This window comes from Sarcophilus harrisii, chromosome 4 (assembly GCF_902635505.1).
Source record: "Sarcophilus harrisii chromosome 4, mSarHar1.11, whole genome shotgun sequence".
Taxonomy (NCBI): domain Eukaryota; kingdom Metazoa; phylum Chordata; class Mammalia; order Dasyuromorphia; family Dasyuridae; genus Sarcophilus; species Sarcophilus harrisii.
This window is the reverse complement of record NC_045429.1, coordinates 117,259,586-117,271,421: the sequence shown is the minus strand read 5'-3', so window position 1 is coordinate 117,271,421 and position 11,836 is coordinate 117,259,586. Positions and strand designations below refer to the sequence as shown.

Below are 11,836 nucleotides of genomic sequence, written 5' to 3'. Positions count from 1 at the left end.
ATATTCACAGGATCTCAACTACGATTGATATTCTAAGACTGGGATGATTTGACAGAGATTTCTTCTGGACTGATTTGGACTTGATTTCTTTAGGGCCTAGCATAGTGCTTGGTGGATAGTGTTTTAAAATATTAACTGAATTATCTCTTCCCATTCTCTTTTTCCTCTCATCACACACATCAACTCTGGAAGAAATGAAATAAGAATTGCTACCATGTAATACACATTTCTATAGCATTCATACAGTTAATTCACATTCTGATAAAGAGCAAAAGACAAGTGCTTTATTATGAGAACTGTTCAAGTAAATTTTCAGAGTGCACCAGTGAAAGTGAATAAAGATGACTTGCATCGATTTTGTTGAATGAACACTGGGTTAAAAGGGACTACAGTTCTTTTCCCAAACACCACCCTTTGCTAAGGCAAAAAATACATGTCCATTTTAGAACAGAACTTTTACAGAAGAAAGCTACATCACAGTACAGGACAGCATGGAGAATCCACCTTAGGACACCATCATGGAATCACCTACACTCACAGCTTTCTAATGCAGGATAGGGTTACAGAATTATTGATCACAGCTTTATTATTCTTTAAATTTATCATTTTGAATGAAATTTCTATTTTACTAGCATGTGCAGATGGGGGCTCATATTCTGATACTGCAGTAATTAATTACAACATTAAATAACATTGCACAGTCAACCTTCCAAGGTTAATTCAGTACAAAATAACAAATATTAAAATGTACCAGTACTAGTGGTTTTACATAGTTTATATCACTATTTATGAAGGAAAAAATAGGTAAATGCCCAATTACGAAGCTGCACATTACAGGCAGAGTGATATGGAATAAATACAAGGAACTGGGTAAAATATTAAACACAAACATGGGAATAAATTGTACAACCACATAAGCATAAATCAATGATCTACTGTTATAAACAATGCTCAAAAGTCTCTTAGGTAATTTCATGTATCATGGTGGCTGGGAATGGTGGACAATGGATAGAGAAGAAGTCAAACGTTCCGAACGCCAGTTAATTCCTGAGGTGGCATTATTTCTTAACTGATGCATTGGTCAACACTTCAAAAATGAGTTTGTGCTATGAAACAGTACCAATATTTATTACATTTTCACAAACTGCTATTTGCAGTATTCTGAAGGCAGCGAACCTAACTCATATTGTACATCATGATAGTCAAAGGGGAGATCTATTATTCTTAGTTTTCCTGCTACATTTCTGTGGGCCAGGAGAAAACACTTCAAAGTTCAGAAGAAATTCAACCTAGGTTTAAATTTTTTTTCTCCAGCACCTCTTAGCCCAAGGCAAAGCTACAACTTGTTTTTATTTATTTCTTTAAACTCTAAGTGCCAACACTGTAAACATTTTTAAAAAAAAATTAAAACTAATCCTTGCTCAACAACAAGGATAAGGGCAAAGATAAGCAGGTACAACTCTGTGTACAACAAAAGCTGACTCATCAAGTGCTGATTTAAATGTATATTTGATTTCTAAGTTATTAAAAAAAAAGTTCATGCTACAATTGTAAAGACTATTTTTGTGCACTTTAATTCTGGACACAATTTCCAAAAATGCATGATGGAGGTAAGAATTTAAAAAACTCACCAAAATGTAAATAACAATTTCAACTCAAAGCATCAAACATATATTTCTGTGCAGAAATCTAGACAACTATACAAGATCTTTTTTTAAGCAATTATCTTTTTTTATTATACAATTCTATGAACATAAAAGGAACAGAATACTCAATTTACTTACCTGTACAAGTGAACATAATGTTCTTAGCTACAGTTATTTAATATAATTCATACTGACTTTAATTTTACAGTTCATAACTATGTATAACCTTATTGCAATAAGGGCAATTTCTACAGGGGGAGTTTCACAGGCCAATCACATTAGGCATTATCAGTACATTCACAAATTGTAAGTCATGTATGCATCTTCCCTGATCCTGTAAATGTAGTTTTCTTTATAGTTTAAGCTCATTTGCAATTTTGGATGCAATGTTCTTAAATGCAATAGAAGTTCCAGATATTCTTTTGAAGCGGACCCCATTAAGTGACAAGCGAGGCAACTTGCAGACTTCCATCTCCCACTGAACAAGACTATCTTGTCTGGCATCTCCGTGTACACAGAAGAGCAAAAACTTTTCTTTTTGTTCATAATCACAGTTATTTGCATCCAACACTTTTCGGATCTCTCTCATCATATCATTTGGGTCCATGGAACTAGTGGTCTTCATGCTCCAAGTAAACCGCAAAGAACGTGGCTTGGAATCTTTACTATCCTCTTTTTCTCTTTCTTTTGGTTCCCCAGAAGTACTTCTGTGAGGGGGGAAAAAAAGATGAAAAAAAAAAAAAAAAAAGCCCATCCAACAGTGAAATTAACACCCAAAAAATATTTTTAAGTTTCCACATTTAACAAAACTCTGCACAATACAGATGATAATAAACTACAGGTAAGCTAACAGAACATTATGAAGGCATACCTACTTGAGCCCAATATTCTATTGACTTACATTAACATCTGAAAGATTTTTCAAAGAGTACATATTACCAAAAGAATGAATTTATAGGATACTATTCTGAAATATTAACTATACTCAAAAAAAGAGAAGTTGAAGGGGACACTTGTTTCATTTCCTTCTTCATTTTCTTTGTATGTTTATACATACATATATCTATGTGTCTATGTGTATGCATGTATAATCTATGGAAATGAAATTAATTTTACACACACACACATAAAATGCAGGGGAAGAATATTCTATATGTATGAAAATGATTTTCGAAGCTGCGTTGTTTTTCTTTTCCCCAATTAATGTTTTGTTCTATTTGTGGGTAGAGGAAGAAGGAAGATGAATGGAACCTGATGGGTAATCACAGGCAATGTGGAGTGGCATAACAGATCAATAAAAGAGTTTTGAACTACAGCTATCTCACTGAATTCTGAAATATATTTGCCTTCCATAAACAATATAAAAGTATAATATATATATTGCAGATTACTGAAAGGTTCCAAGGTAATTTTCATATATATATATATGTGAAATTTTTGTGATGTAGTAATTTTTGTGATTGGTAATTAGATTGATGAAAAACAAAATATCAAAATATAGGGTTGTTGGGATTTTAACTTTTCAGCTATTCTCTTACGTCAAGAACATGGCTTGAAGAAAAATAATATCACTTGAAAAACATCTTCATTTTAATAATATGTACTAGTATCATATTTCAAGACCTCTGAGCTACTAATGCTGTCACTTAGATAAATTTGATGAAAATAAGGAGAAAATATAAAGTGGATAATTATTCAAAGAATGTTAAATAATCATGGAAGCTGATTTTTTTCAGTCCTCTCTTTACTACTTATCACTAACCTATAAAATTTACAATTACTCAAGTATACGTCAAAACCTTAATATTTGCAAGAACAAATCATAATCTCACAATTAGAAGGTAGTGAGCAGAGCAAATTGCCACCACCAGCATTATTATTAATACTACTATTTCCTAGGAGAGAGTGAGGTTACAAGGTTAAAAGACTTGCTCATGGTCACACAGTTTATCAGCTTGGAGCTGGGACACAAAGGCAGCCTTTTCTCTGTGCTGAACCACTTCTAAAGAAGTAAATCACAGGTTTCTGCTGCACAGAAATACTTAAACTATAATAAATTCTTTCCCTAAAATAGCAAATAGAACAATATTCTTGTTTTTCTAACAGAAACATTACTCATAGAATAAAAAGCAAAACTGTTTGTTGTATATCCTAAGAAAAAGATACAAAACATGTATTTTGTACACTATGTGACCACATTGTTATAAAAAAAGTCAAATTAACAGTAGCAATGCCTAATGAGATGCTTTAGAACTGGGATGGAAGGTGGGGTAACCTTAATAGCATAGAGGACAAGAGAGGATGAGAACCCAACTGCTCCATGTTTATTTAACAGGTGAAACAAAGGCAAACAGATTTCTTTCTTTCCCCCCATTCCACCCTTGCCCTCTATCCACAATGGGCTGAGGTATCTAAGAGCAGATAGAAGGAAAGCTCAGTAGAAGGCCAGTATTGTAACTTCAGTAATTAAAATACAAAACTAGTATACTTTTTAAAGAAGGTCTACTTTGGGGGCAATGCTTAAAATAGCAGATTCAAAATTCATTAGTTTTTGTTTCTAGTAATCACTTTAAATGTAGTAAAAATCCAAGATGTGTGTTCAGCTGGTCAAATATAGCTTGATGTCAAGTTATTTGTCAAGGGTTTAAGATTTAATTTCCAATCCTGATACATGATAAAAATGCCCCATGAAAATTTTATGTGCTGAGGGTCCTTGAGCCTAAGCACTCTGGCAAGCTTTACACCCATCTGGAATTGATTACTAACATTACAGTTCCTCATATATTTGCTTCTTTTAGATGTTTGGATGTTGTAAGTTTTATTTTCTGTTTGATCTGACTTATATTAATTTTAATTATATTACTTTTAATATAATATAAGAAAAATAATTAAGAGTTTAATAAGAATCGAATGAGTTTATTTTTACAATGAATATTTTAGAATACAGAAATGCTGCTTCTTTATAAAGTATACACTTCAAGACAAAATAACTTTTTTTCAAAGCAACAGACTTCTGTGGGACAAAGAAAACCCCGCCCAAACATAAACTTTTAAATATACAAAACAATATCTAGCCCATTGGTTTTTAAAGTTTCATCTTAAGAGCTTCTATTAAATATTTCAGAAATCACGTTTTCATATGCAGAGCCCTGGCAGCGAAGTATTAATTAATAGTGGCTCCTCACCTTGAGGTGTCAGTTCTGCCACTGGCTTCGCCTTCACTTGGATCCCTCAAAACAAAGTTAAGGTGGAGATTCAATGATAAAAGTGAAAAATAAATCCAGAAAACCTACATCTAAAATGATGTTAAAATAACTTTTTGTTGAGAAAACTTTTAGCTTTACACTTGTTCATCATTATCAACCTGATATTAAGTTTCCATTTTACTTCATCAGACCAATCAATAACTAACATTTACTGAGCATCAACTGGGTATTTATCACTGATTAAAGTTGTTACAGTGATACCAGTTCATTTATATTATTTTCCAGTTGCCCAACCAAGATACATGGCAAAACCAATTTTTTTGTTTAATTAACAAATTTATTAAATATAATTCTAGTAGTCGCTCAATTTAGAAATTAGGTCTCATAATATGATTGAATTATCTTTGTAGTTTGAGAAAAGCTTTTTATGTGTGTATAAATATATATGCATATATATATACACACATATATATCTCTCAACATACCACATATTAATACCATTCTTTTAAAAGTAATAAAAATATTAGAATTTCACTCAAAATGCATTATACACATTTTAAATTATCTGGTAGAAATATATATCAAATGGATAATGAATAAGCATATAAAAAGTTGAATTCATTTTACCGTAACAGCACCTTACATATCTTAAATTGATTTCACTGAAAGAGGTATATATGTATATATATATGCACATGGCTATGTATGTATTTAAGACATATTTAAGCTATTGCTAGATGACATGTAGTGGAATTATAAAACAAATGGTCAATCGAAACTCTGAATTTCAAATTCAGTTGGTGCTTTATCTTAACATAAAAAAATGCTCTTGTAGTGATAAGTAGAGTTCTGTAAACATTTTGATTCACGGGTAAGTTGACAATAAAAATAAAGGAATACAAGTCTAATGGTTGAAAGAAAGATCTGAATATTTGTGGATAACTCAAGTTTTATACAATAATAACTTTTTTGGGGAAGTTTAGAAGCAGTAGATCATCTTTCAAATCCTACTCTCTCATCCATACCTATTCAAAATAGCCTTGGACATAATATTTTTTTTCCCCCTATAGCTGCTAGGAGTAAGGATTTGGATTTATTCTATCAAATAGCTGCTTTGAATAGTCATGATATATAGGGAAGGGACTAGGAAAAAACTTGGCTAATGAATTACACATGGGAATTGGGGAAAAAGAGAGTTCAGCTGTCAGGACTTGAAGTACAATACCATTTTAAGAGCTTTTTTCTTTTCTTTCTTTTTCTCTCTTTTTTTTAAAAAAGCTAATGCTGATATAGATGATACATGAACTTCTTAGTTTATTTGTTAATCACAGTATACTGTATTATTCAATCAAAAAGCTAGAGAAATTTTATCAGTTGTCATTATCAACTACCAAGTGATAGTTTTAGAATTAAGTAAATTTGTTAAGTTTTTGGAAAGATTTCTAGAGATAATCATTCTTAACTGCCTTATACACAAAGTAAACCTTTAACCTGCAGTTTAACATTATTTTCTTTTGTGTTGTCATGTTGTTCCACTGGCTGGTATAATCCCTGAAATGATCATCTATTTGAAGATAGATAGTAATTAAGTTGATTTTTCTCTTTTCCCTTCCCAGTCTTAATTATTCAAATTTCATTAATTTTTCCTCAGAAATCTGACTTCTCACTAAGTACTTTAACTTTATTGGTTCTCGAAGTTTGTAAAAACTTCCTTAGTTTTCAAGTGGTACTAAACATTGGGCCTGGCAACTGAGTATCGTCTATTTCTGTTGGTCACATAGAAGTTTTTATGTGGATTAATTTCTTCAGATTTAAGGAATGATTTTAAAAAAGGAAGCCTAGGAACAAGAGAGGTAGGGAGAGCCAAAGGAGTATGAAGGATTGAAAATCTGAGAATAAAACGGAATACAGAGTATTACAGAAGATGCATGAACACATGCATGCTTCACACTGAAAGTCTGTCTAATTTATACTAATACCATTAATTAGCCATGTGAATATTCTTAAATACTACAAATGTGAAAGATCAATTAATTGTGTTCTATTATGTCACTGACGCAGGATGAGTAGAAGTCTATTCCTGCACTAAAATTTCAGCACCAATTTTTAGCACTACCTTTACTAGTATAATATTGAGCTGCAACTTCAAACTATCAAAATGCTACACAAGAGAAAACTGTCTCTATAAAAACATACAGAACATAAGATGCTATTGTGTTTGTTAGTCGATTATAAATATGCAAATGTTATATCAGCAAAATACAGCTTTAATGGCTCTTCTTCAACAAGGTGTCTTCCAGGTAAATGTTAAGATTTTACATGATTTCTGATAGATGATAGGATCTAAGACAGAAAACCCTCTGATTATTAATAACAAATGAGGCATAAAACAAGGAGACATAGACTTAAAAAGGTGTTTGCTACTGATATAGGAGACAATTAGAGCACAGAAACAGAGTACAAAAGAAAGGGGTGGTCCTTAGAGATCGTAAGGTCTTCCTGATGCTTCTGTTTGTGGATGCTATTATGATTATTGAATCAAATCCCAGAGTCTCCTGAATGAAATTCATAATAATGCAAAGTAATTCAGCTTAACTTAACCATGTAGGGAGAAAAAAAAAAAAGTGGATGAAGAATTCCTTTTTAGACTATAATATGCAATTGGATGGAAAATGTTGGAATATATATTTTATTTTATTTTTGCTGAGGCAATTGGGGTTAAGTGACTTACCCAGGGTCACACAGTTAGAAAGTGTTAAATGTCTGAGACCAGATTTGAACTCAAGTCCTCCTGACTTCAGGGCTGGTGCTCTATCTACTGCACCACCTAGCTGCCCCTGGATTATATATCTAAGAAGAAAAATGCAGTACATGGACAATAAATTAAATCTAGTATAGAACATGAAGTTAGATTGCATTTGGGAAATTGTATAATGCTTTCAATAATAGTAAGTTTCTCCTGTTAAAAAAACACCAATCTTTAGAAATTACAGGTCACCCAAAGTAGGCAATGGAGAGATACTTGATGTGTCCATAAACTAATACCAATGATAAAATGCATGAGAAAAGTGATGTTAAAGACCCTAAATAGATATATAATTAGAGAGAATTAAGCCATTTAATGATAGTGAACAATAATCAACAAAAACCTGAACACTCTCTGGGGAATCCAAGTAACGATGAGATCTGGAATAATGTCCTCAACATATTTTATGGATTCCTTTTATTAGGGAAAAAAAAAGGAGGAAATCAGGAATGGATGAGTGTGGCTTAAGATGAAAAGGTATGGATGGATTACAATCTGAAACTGTTGAAGGAATAAGAGATTAATGAATTCTTTAATGCATTATAGTTCTAAAGGTCACAGAAGATACTGTGGTAGTTCCAGACCTAAATGTAAACCGATTCTATACAATAAATACATTTATAGGCCTATTAGGGGCAAGACATTGTATTAGGTATTCAGAATACAAAACAAAAACAAAAACTAGTCTCTGCCCTTAATTAGCTTATCTTTTACTGGATGTGAAAAGATATACAAAGATATAAAGAAAAAGAAATACAATATGTTTTGAAGAGGGAGAAAACACTAACAATTTGGAGGACCACAAAAGACTTCTTATAGAAGGTGAAAGTTGACTTGAGCCTAAGCAAAAGAGGAAGAGGAGAGGAAGGGCATTCAAGATAGGCTTTGCAGAGGTGGAAGATGGAATGACAAGCCAGGGAAGGAGCAGGTGGTCCAGCTTAACTGGAACAAGAAATGAGTAAAGGCAGGTGATATGAAATAAACCTGTGAAGTAAACTGGAGTTAGATTAGAAAGATTTAAAAAAAAAATATACCAAGATGATGAGCTTGCATTTTATCATATGACATAATAAAGAATTACTGAAGATGCTTGATTAGGCTTGAGCTTTAAGAATATTATTTTGGCATCTGGGAAGAATATAAATTATAAGGAAGAAAAAATCAGAAGCAAGGAATCCTCTTAGAATGCTAATGAAATAGTCTAGGAGAGAGGTGAAGAAGATCTGAGGATAGGGTAGTGGCTATGTATCTGCAGACAAGCTCATATATGCAAGAGATGTTATGGAGGCAGAAGTGACAAGAGTTGACAGCTATTTATAAAGAGATTCATCTTGATATTGTTTCTCTTGTAGGCTTCAATGTGATTTCAATGAATCACACTAATTTCATGCCAACTGGGTAACTACAAAATTTTAAAAATCTATCTTTTAACTTGAAATATATGTAAAAGTTTGGGAACCAGGTAAATACTTTTGTTATATTAAAGGAATGAAAATGACGCTTTAAAGAAGACTGAATGAAAAGTAACCTTCCTACCCTTTACAACCCCCCTCAAACAACTCCCCAGAATAATACTAATGAAAGTTCTTTTAAAAGAAAATATTTAGTTTTAATACTTAAAAGAAAATATTTAGTTTAATACTTAAGCAAAAACTTAAATACTTTAAGAATTACTATTAAAAGGAAAAGAACAGAGAATTTTAAAAGTCTATAAAAGACTTCCTCATATGAAAGATAAGGAAAATAAGATCCAGAAAGATTATGCAATATGCTCCAAGTCATATAAAGAATTAGTGGCAGAAACATGCAAGTGTCTAGACTCCTGAAGTCTAATGAATCTTTGCTTACTCCATGCTGCCTGTGATAAAGTCATTGTTATATAACAGAAATATAAAAAAAGTGTTTTGTACAGTGCCTAGTATACAACCAGGAATTGTTTTTTAACCTGTTATATAATTTCAAAAACTGCTGTTCTCATTTATATTTGTTGTCCTTTCACCTGAAAATTTCTTTGCATATAGTTTGTATTTAATATTCCATGTACAAATACTGCTTCTTCACAATAGAATATAAGCTCCTTAAAAGAAGTGGGTAGGTATTTTGGTCTTTATATAGTCTAACACAATGCCTGACAGATATTAGATACTTAATAAAGACTCAATTGAATAAAGAAATCAATGGAAGGGGGAGAGAGGAGGAAGGGAGGAAGGGAGGAAGGGAGAAAGGGAGAAAGGGAGGGAGGGAGGGAGGGAGAGAGAGAAGAAAGAAGGGAGGGAGGGAGGGAGAGAGAGAGAATTTTTTTTCCTTTTTGGGGGATGAAACCTAAATTTTTGTAAATGGATGCTTCAGTTATATGGTTTTTTGGGCACTTTCATTCTCACTCCACATACTGATTTCTTTACTCAGTGGTCAGACCCAGGGAATATTGGGAAGGAATGAAGAATGTTTTCCTGGCATGTTTGACTCTTGAGCCTAGATGTGCACTGGATATGACCACAGAATTTTAAAAGTTCAGGGCTTGAAGGAGCATTGGAGATCACCCAGTTGAATTTCCTCGTTTTCTAGATTAGTAAACTGGTATAAAAAAGACCACAGATTAATATTGACACTGTCCATAAAAATCTCCAAAATCAGATTAAGGCTAAGGAATATAACAATCTCATCTTGTCTTCCTTCCTTACATTCCTTTAACTGTTCTTTCATGGCTTTTTTTACCATCCAAAGTCGCTTGTGCACAACTAACTATTTGTCAGGGTGTGTCAAGGGGGCAAAGGATGGGAAGAGGACCAAAAAGGGCCAGATTCAAGATACCACTTAACTCTCTAAACTCTAATGACTATGCCTCACAATTATTTTTGAAAAGCATGATTTCAAATTTAAGCATGTTCTAAGTAAATGGAATGATTTTGAATATACCTGTGCTTGCTATAAGGAATTTAATTATGTGGGGTAGAGATTAGGAGAGGAAAAGCTTCAGTCCCAACTTTCCTAAACAAAACTGAAAAGAACAGAGACTACTACAATCAATCCTCCTCCAAAGTCCTTCTAAAGCATAAGGTGGCAAGCTAAATTAAGTTATTTAAAATTTAATATTGATATTATAACTAGCACAATAATTTTGTTAGAAAAAACTTATGACTCAGTGATTATGTCCTGTAGTGTTATATGTATATTTATAGTATGCTGGGGTCCCTTTTATAATTAAAATATTCAGTATAGTTTTTCCATTTTATAGGAAAAGCAATTTTTACCATTTTAAATGAATGGTAAAGGTTTTTAATTACTGTGTCTACTTTTATGATGCACTTTCATTCTACCTATAATTTTTCTGATTCCTATTACAGAATTTTTATACACAGAGAAAAATGACAAGAGAAAGCTCACAATTATTTGTGGAAAACATAATAACATAATTTTAAAGACATAAGAAAAACAGATTTATAAAATTGTCTTGAATAATAATCATGGAAGTGGACAATGGAAGATTGAAGGGAAACTAAAAACAACTGAAATATTTTATTTTTTAAAAATTTATGCTAAGTGTACATTTTCAATAGTCTTTTGTGATGGTGCTACCTTGTTAAAACACAGGTAAAAATTATACATCTATGCCATATTTCTATTTGTTAGACATTTTCTTTATTGTATAATTTTCTGTAGTTTAAAAATAGTTTTTGTCTTTAAATAGCTTTATGTCATTTACATTTGAAGGATTTCTTTTATGCTGAAAATTCTATTTCAAAAACTTTCTACAAAAGACTAGCATCATAATATTCCTGTGAAAAATCACTGTGCTACATAAGTTCTGTTGAGAAAAGTTCATTTGTATTTGATTCCCTATACTAAATCTGTAAACATAATTATAACAGTACTGGTACTGACCTGCGAACAAACTTGGAAGTTATTTTGCTTATTATACCAGTTGATGTTCCTCTTCTAGCATGTGAAAATGCACCAGTTTCATGTGATGGTGAAGCAGGTGGTCCATTATAAGTAGCATTACGTCGTTCTCGGAGCTGTTCACCATGAAAAGTACTTCGACTTGAACTCCCACGAGGAAAGCGAGTTCGGTCTGGTGTAGTAGCACTAATACTATGAGCAGATGGGGAAGCAGCAGGAACTCTCTGAGTTGTACTGCTGGGAAAAATTAAGATGCTATTCAGGTTGACACGAAAAAT

At 32.4% G+C, this 11,836-nt stretch overlaps 1 protein-coding gene across 8 annotated transcripts in view; it reads right to left on the bottom strand.

Moving 5' to 3' along the window:
- Window positions 1–262: 262 nt before the first annotated feature.
- The window catches only part of MARK1 (microtubule affinity regulating kinase 1), a 130,389-nt gene continuing 118,815 nt past the window's right edge, over window positions 263–11,836 (bottom strand). For 3 of the 8 annotated variants that reach the window (XM_031937393.1, XM_031937395.1, XM_031937398.1), the window contains 3 exons: window positions 11,541–11,795; window positions 4,832–4,876; window positions 263–2,353 (listed from right to left, as the gene is read on the bottom strand). In XM_031937393.1, coding sequence (XP_031793253.1) covers window positions 1,999–2,353; window positions 4,832–4,876; window positions 11,541–11,795 — 655 coding nt within the window. In that variant the 3' untranslated portion in view covers window positions 263–1,998. The remainder of the gene's footprint in view (window positions 2,354–4,831; window positions 4,877–11,540; window positions 11,796–11,836) is intronic. The other 5 variants (XM_031937394.1, XM_031937399.1, XM_031937397.1 and 2 more) reach the window with 3 other exon arrangements.